Source organism: Zingiber officinale, chromosome 9B (assembly GCF_018446385.1).
Source record: "Zingiber officinale cultivar Zhangliang chromosome 9B, Zo_v1.1, whole genome shotgun sequence".
Taxonomy (NCBI): Eukaryota; Viridiplantae; Streptophyta; class Magnoliopsida; order Zingiberales; family Zingiberaceae; genus Zingiber; species Zingiber officinale.
In genome coordinates, this window is record NC_056003.1 from 112,150,939 (window position 1) to 112,159,095 (window position 8,157).

At 39.1% G+C, this 8,157-nt stretch overlaps 1 protein-coding gene across 1 annotated transcript; it reads left to right on the forward strand.

Moving 5' to 3' along the window:
- Nucleotides 1-424: 424 nt before the first annotated feature.
- LOC122024380 (amidophosphoribosyltransferase, chloroplastic-like) lies at nt 425-2,309 on the forward strand. Its single transcript, XM_042582998.1, has one exon. The coding sequence runs from the start codon at nt 464-466 to the stop codon at nt 2,111-2,113; it is 1,650 nt and encodes a 549-aa protein (XP_042438932.1). The 5' UTR covers nt 425-463; the 3' UTR covers nt 2,114-2,309.
- Nucleotides 2,310-8,157: the final 5,848 nt, after the last annotated feature.

The window sequence follows — 8,157 nt, forward strand, 5'->3', positions numbered from 1 at the left end:
ATTTTGTAAGATATACTTTACACGGCTTAATAAATAAGTCCTCATAAATCCTCGAATTAATCTAAGTTATTTATAAATAATAAAAAAAGATATAAAATTAATAATATTAAATTGAACGAATTAACTGAATTAACAACCTATTTATATATCTAATAATTATTTTAAAATATGCATGTAACTAGATATTTATAATTTGTTTATTTGTAAAATTAGTTTTTTTTTCTTTTTTTTCAAATCAATTTAAAAAATTTAACAGACTTTTAAAAAGCAACCGGGATAATTGGATTATTTATAAATTAAATAGATCATAACGAAATAATCGAACTGAATAAGGAAACTAATTGAGTCGGTTCGATTAAACCGGCTTTTTCTTCCTTATATTTGCCAAGCCAAATAGACAATCTCCAAACTCTCCATCGTTTGCCTTTCGCGGTCCTACGTACCTCATCCCTTGGCTCCTCCAATGGCCGCCGCCGTTCCCCGCCTCTCCTCCTCCGCCGCCGCCTCATCCTCCTCCACCCTTAATCATCCTACCCTCCGCCGTCACAAACCCTCTTCCTCCCTCCCATCCTCACTCCGACTCCCCCTTCAATCCTCCCCCTGTTTAAGCCATCGCCTTACTCTGCGCTCTTCGGTCCCCTCCCTCCGCCTCCCCTGTTCCGCCGCCGCCACCCAAGTTTCCGTCTTTGACACCGACGACAAGCCCCACGAGCAGTGCGGCGTCTTCGGTATCATCGGCGACCCGGACGCTGCTCAGATGTGTTACCTGGGCCTGCATGCCCTCCAGCACCGTGGCCAGGAAGGCGCCGGCATCGTCTCCTCCGACGGGTCCGCCCTCCACTCCGTCACCGGCCTCGGACTCGTATCGGAGGTCTTCTCCGACGCCTCCAAGCTCGCTCCCCTTGTTGGCTCCGCCGCGATAGGCCACAACCGCTACTCCACCTCCGGCGCCGCCTCCGCCCTCGCCAACGTCCAGCCCTTCGTCGCAGGATACCGCTTCGGCCAGCTCGCCGTCGCCCATAACGGCAATCTCGTCAACTACCGCTCCCTCCGCCACGAGCTTGAGTCGAAAGGCTCCATCTTTAGCACCACATCCGACACCGAGGTCATCCTCCATCTGATCGCCACCTCCGCCGCCCGCCCTCTGATCGCCCGCATCGTCGAGGCTTGCGAGTCACTCTCCGGCGCCTTCTCCCTTGTGTTCCTCACCGCCGACAAGCTCATCGCCGTCCGCGACCCCCACGGCTTCCGCCCCCTCGTCATGGGCCGCCGTCCGAACGGTGCTGTCGTCTTCGCCTCGGAAACCTCTGCCCTAGACCTAATCAGCGCCGAGTACGTGCGCGAGGTCAACCCTGGGGAGGTAATCGCCGTCGACGTCAACGACATGCTCATCGCCACATCCTACCTCCTCACCAGGAAACCCCGCAAAAGCTGCGTCTTCGAGCACATCTACTTCAGCAGCCCCAACTCGATCATCTTCGGCCACCCGGTCCACGCCTCCCGCTACAACTTCGGCGCCGCCCTCGCGCGCGAATCCCCCGCTCCGGGAGCCGACATCGTGATTCCGGTGCCGGATTCCGGCCTCTTCGCGGCTCTCGGCTTCGCCGGGGCCTCCGGCGTGCCCTTCAAGCAGGGTCTCATCCGCTCCCACTACGTCGGCCGCTCCTTCATCGCGCCGAACCAGGAGGAACGCGACCTCGCCGTGAAGCTCAAGCTCGCCCCCGTCGAGGGCATACTCGCCGGGAAGAGCGTCGTCGTCATCGACGACTCCATCGTGCGAGGAACCACGTCTTCCAAGATCGTCCGGCTCATCAAGAACGAGGGAAAAGCCCGCGAAGTGCACATGAGGATCGCCTGCCCTCCCATCGTCGGCTCCTGCTACTACGGCGTCGACACGCCTAGAGCAGAGGAGTTGATCTCCAACCGGCTCGGCGTGAATGAGCTGAGGCAAGAGATAGGCTGCGACTCGCTTGGCTTCCTCTCGCTGGAGAGCATGAAGGGAGCATTTGGGGAAGGACGCCACATGCTCTGCGACGCCTGCTTCACGCGCAAGTACCCAGTGACGGCGCCGGAGCCCCTCGCTGCCGAGGTCGGCGACGAAGCAGAGGACTGAGGTTTTGGTAGCTGCTATGACACCAACTGCATTTTTAATTATAGAAAATGTGGAAAAAAATATTTTTCACATTTTTCATCTTTATTTTTATTCTATTTTAACAAAAAAAAAATCAGTGTATATTTCCGTACCTGTTTCACTTCAACGAATCAACTCCGTAGTTTCCGTAGTTGACTTGATGTGAATCGACTGTTGACTGGCAAGATTTTTTCTTTATCAAATATTTAATTAACCTTAAACTATTTGGAATTCACTCATCGCTTAAACTTCACCAATTACGTTTTTTTGTAATGTAAATGTTAAGTATTCTAAACCTATAGATTTATCAGTGTAAATAGCATAATATCAATCTAATTTAGATCTTTGCCCGCCTTCGGCCGACTCATTTTTAGAGGAAGAAAAAAAAGAGTAAATTTAATTAATTTTATTGATTAACCTTTGTTGATGAATTTGATTTTATAAAAAATTTTCATCGATTATCAAGATAAATCGAAAAGCACAGGTAAAGATCAATCTAAAACTCTAATATCTCTTTTAGTTGCGTTCCCTATTTAGATAAAAAATTTCTATAAATATATCATAATTGAATATCAAACTATAAATAACTAAATGATAATCTAAGTATCCTATCGCGATACTATAATCCGAGATCTAGATGTTTTAGGGATGAATGATCTGGTGGAAATTTGCAATCTACAAATCATTTATTATCTCCCTCTAGAAATAAAAATAGAAAATGTTTATTTAGAACTGGAAAAAATTGAAAACGAAAATAAAAAAAATGAAAAGATCAAATAGAATTATTAATTAAGAATTCTACGGATTCAAATTTATTTTTTTATAAATTTTAAATTTTAAAAATTATAGAGGATTAAATTTATATATAAAAAAATCATAGTTGTCAAATTATAAAAATTATAAAAAATAATATTCCAAGAAAATACTTAATCAATGTCATCGGTAAAAATTTATATTAAGCACTAAAATTTTATTAGACTATTACATTTTTTTTACTAAGAAATTTAATTGTTAGAAATTAATTTGGTTGAATTACTAAATACATTGGCAAAATTCTTTTTCGTGAATTTTTTTGTTCGATTTTTTTTGATTAAATTTTTCTATGATAGACAAATATATTATATGTTAGTAAACAAAATTTTAGAATTTTTCGATAGTTATATATATATACATTTTTTAAATTTTTACCAAAAATTAAATTTTAAAAAATTAAAAAATTTTGGAGGTTGGTTTTTGAAAAACTCATTTTCATGTAGATAACCAAAAAACCATTAAATTTTCAATGTTCAAACAAAATTAGCATGATTTTTTTATAGTGAAGTTCTATTTGTAAGTATTTAATTTTTAAAATAATCATTTATGTAAATAAAAATATTTTGCGACTATCAAAAATTTATTTTTTTCATAATTTTTTTTGTATATTTAGATTAATAATGTTTAATATTGACAAAAAAAATATATAATTTTTTAAAAATTATAAATAATTTTAAAATTTTATTTGGAGAATTACAACACACTGTATTCATTTCAAATTTCAATTTTAGCCCCCAGGGCGTAGCGCAGACGGTGGGCGCATGATATTTTTGGCGTAATGGTCAGGGGTCGATTCTCAGGAACTGACGACCTGGGGTTTACCCCGCCATGCGCCTATGACCTGTGTACCTGCATGAACCTCCCTCCATATCCGTGGGGTCGACACTAGGGGGGCCGCTAAGGTAGCGGATCTACCTTTTTTTTTCAAATTTCAATTTTAAACTTATGTACTTCCAATTTAATAAGGAACTTATTTGCTTCTGACCTTTGTCGAAGGAGCTTTTGTAGTGTGATTTTCAGAATTTTGAATTAACAACCACTCAGATTATAAAAAAGTAAATCCACTTGGGTCCCTTTTACCTTTATGCTATTTCTTGTTTTAAATTAATGTGTGTGTCTTTACTAAGTAGAAAACAAGAGAATTATAATTTTAATTTGCAGGGTCATCTATTCACCCCTCTCTAACCGGTCCACCTAATTCAACAAATTAGAGTAAAGTCAAAAGTGCTCATAGTGCATTCCAAGTTGGTCATCACACGGGGAGGAAATGTCTTGTAGTGCGCCGTAGTTAACACTACAAAAAAAATCCTTATCCAACAACACTCAAAAGACAACTATTTTATACCAAAACTGTTATTTTTTACTTTTTAACAGCTATTTTAACAAAAAAAAAAACATTGTCTTTAAGTAGTTTTTGAATCAAAGACTAATTTGTGAAAACCCATTGTCTTTGAGCAACTTTTTTAGGACTATGACAACGATTTTTGAAAACTGTTATTTATTTATAGTTTTTTTTGCTACGACAATATTTTTTTAAAATCGTTGTCTATTTATGTTTTTTTAGAGGGCTACGACAATAATTTTTGAAAACTATTGTCTATTAATATTTTTTCAAGGTTACGACAACGATTTTTTAAAATCATTGTTCTTTTGCAAAAACTTAATCTCTCTACTCTTGTCTCACGCTAAATCTCTAGTGAATTTCTTCTCTTCCACGTCTTGGACATCGCCAATGACCCCTCTTCCTCCACTAAGTCCTACGACACCACCTCCTTCCTCACCGTTGACAGCCGTTCATCTTCTGTCCATCCCTCTCCTCAAGCCTCCACCACATCTCTTCGTCATTACCTCTTCCTCACGCAACACAAAAAGACACCCGACGCCAAGCTCCTGACACCACCTTCTATCCATTCTTCTTCTCCATTTTTGGCCTATTCTCTTCGGGTTAGAAGAGAGAGATCCGGTCACTTCATCTCCACCTCCTTTTCAGGTTAGAAGAGGATATCCGACCACTTCATCTCCACCTCCTCTTCGGATTAGAAGAGTTCCGACCACTTCGTCATCCTGTAGCCCCTCATTGTCGCTAGCAACCCCCTCCCTCTTTGGGTTAGAAGAGGAGAGTTATGTTCATCCCATTCACTTTCATATATCAACTATTCCCCTCTTTGGGTTAGAAGAGGAGGGCATCCCTCTTCTAGTGATTCCGACATTAGCCCCTCCGCAACCGCTACAACCGTCGTCCACTCGCGAGTTTGGGTCAACCTCTTTGTGTGTGTTTATATATGTTTCTTGTTGGATTGTTTCTTAAGTATTGATTGTTCATTTGCGTGTTAATACTTGTGTTGAATTGATCTACCATGATTAATTTGTACACACTTTAGTTTATTTGATTTATACCCACAATGTGTTCGACAACATATCTCTTTACTTAGTTAGAATTTAATTGTTACAACTAGTCTAGTTTAATTTTGTGCAATGCTTTTCTTTTTAAATTTAGTTAGGATGTTTATTATTGTTCTTAATTTTGGAGCAATTATGTAAGATTTGATTAGATTTCGTTCCATGTCAAGTTCATGGCATGCTTACTTTATGTTTTTGTAAATTTTCTTACAATTATAGTTTAGGATATATTATATTTTACTTTTTTGGGGGGAAGATAAATATATTATACTCCCAAAATAATAAGATACAATCATATGATGTCTACAAAAGTGCATAACATATTTATGACTTTGTAAGACAATCATTAAACCAAACAACATATCCAAAACATCTCACATCAGGCCTCACCTTATGTCTACAAAGTACCAAACATGACTTGGACTATTTAAGACGTCCAAACATGTTATAAGCCATTGCTGCACTGTGCAGCCGAAACCTATTATAGCACAATCAAGCTCCAAAATGCCAAGCCAAAATGACACCTCACATTACAAAAAGGATCACTTGATATCTGCAAAGCGCCAAACATGAACTTGGACTGTGTGAAATATCTTGTCAAAATAAGATAAAATATTCTCAAATCGACTCGTATTATGTGCACTCCATACGAGATAAATCATGGAAGTTAGAGCAAGATTTCTTACTTTCATTTGCCACCCTCACCCTTATAGTGTTATCGAAATGTATCAATAAAAGAAGTCATGTTGGTGATCTCAAAAGTGAAGTTCATCCATGTCTTGACTTTATTAAATAGGGGCTCGACAGTGTCACAATCAAAGAAAATATGAGCATTGGATTCATCTTATTGACATCATAACACACATGCCTTGTTTAATTCATATGAGATGGTGTCCGCCGTTCTTAGTATTCCATGAGCAAATAATCAAGTTGTAAATCTATGTTTAGGCAGAATATATGATTTCCATATCACTGAAAACCATTTAACTTTGGGCATCCTTGGTCGGAAAAATTCGTATGCCAAAGCCGACCCTTTTTCTCCTCCGCAAACCAATTGATCATCTTCATGTTTGCCTCACCAATGAAAATTTTCATCACAAATATGTAGTAAACATTTAATAAGTGGAGAGTTCGAAGGCTTACTCCTCATTGCCAAATCCACATTCCAAAGGTAGTGCTGATGAACCCATTGCACCCAAAGAGACTCCCTTCGGTTTTGAAATATTCTATAGAATCCGAGAAAGGAGAGCCATATTCTATGTTTGCAAATCACGTAAACTATATCCTCCTTCCTCTTTGGGTAGACACATTATAGCCCAAGAGATCAGGAGATATTTTGTTAACCATACAAAAGAGCGGGAGATGCCATAAATTTTATCAATAGCCCCACTTGGTATCAGTAGGATAAACAACCAAAAACATTTAACTCCTTGAAGCACCGCTCTTACAAGTTCCAACCTTCTGCCATGAGAAAGAGTGTGATTCGGTCAAGATACAACCTTCCTTGTAATTGAGTCAAGAAGTGCCCCATAATTTGCAATCCTCAATTTTTTCGTTGCCAATGGAATACCAAGATGTCAAAAGGGAAAAGTGGCTGGTTGAAAATCGATTATGTGTACTAGCTTTTTCTTTAGTTGACCATTGATCCCGACCATGTAAATGTTGGATTTTATAGGATTTGCTCGAAGGTCCGTTTTATCACCAAAAATTGTTAGACAATCTATAATGAGGTTAAGAGTAGAAACATCCGTCCTCGCAAACAACAAAAGGTCATCAGCATATGCAAGATGTGTGAGTTCTACTTCTTGGCATTTTGGATGATAATAAAAAACATCTAACCGTGAGATATCTTTCATAGAGTGTGAGAAAACTTCTAAGCATAGTTCAAACAACAAAGGGGAAAGGGGGCCACCTTGTCTCAAGCCTCTTCTTTCGTTAAAGAAACCATGCAATCATGAAAGAAGAGGTTGCATTCGTTACTAACGGAGTAAGGAATTGTAGTTACACATTCCCTTATTCATCCATAAAATTGTTGGGGAAAACCAAAATCAACAAGTGTAGACATAAGAAAATCTCAATAAACTATATCAAAAGTCTTGCGTAAATCAACTTTGATCATACACCTTGGAGAAATCTGTTTGCGAGTATACTTTCTCAATAATTCTTGGGCTAGGAAAATGTTATCACCTATGGATCGGCCTTTATGAAAACCATTTGTGTCGGATCCAACAAGATATCTATAACTTTCGCTAATCTTGCCTCAATACTTTGGAGATGATCTTATAGAAAATCGTACAATATGAAATAGATCTAAAATATGTAACCCTTGGAGTATGATTAGATTTAGGGATGAAGGCTATCAACATATGATTCCATTGCTTGAGAAGATGACCATTAACAAAAAATTCCTTCACCGTTATGATGAAATCAGTCTCTATTGTGTCTCAAGCCGCCATGAAAAATTTTGCATTGTAGCCATTTAGACTGGAGGCTTTATCAGCACCAATATCAAATAAGGCCTTCTTTATTTCTTCCTCCATGATTGGGGACTCTAGGGTTGAGACTTGAGCTTGAGACAACTGATTTCCATTCAAGAAAGAAACATCAATGGGTGAGCTTCGACCAACCTCACCCAAGAGGTCTTGAAAAAATTCCACAAACTCTTTGGCAACTTCATCCAAACTAGTTGTTTGTTCCCTGGATTATTTAGTGAGTGTAATAATAGCATTTCTTTTGTTGTTGCACTTCACCAAGTCATGATAAAATTTGATGCATCGATCTCTATTTTTGAGGTAAATGCTCTTGGCACGTTG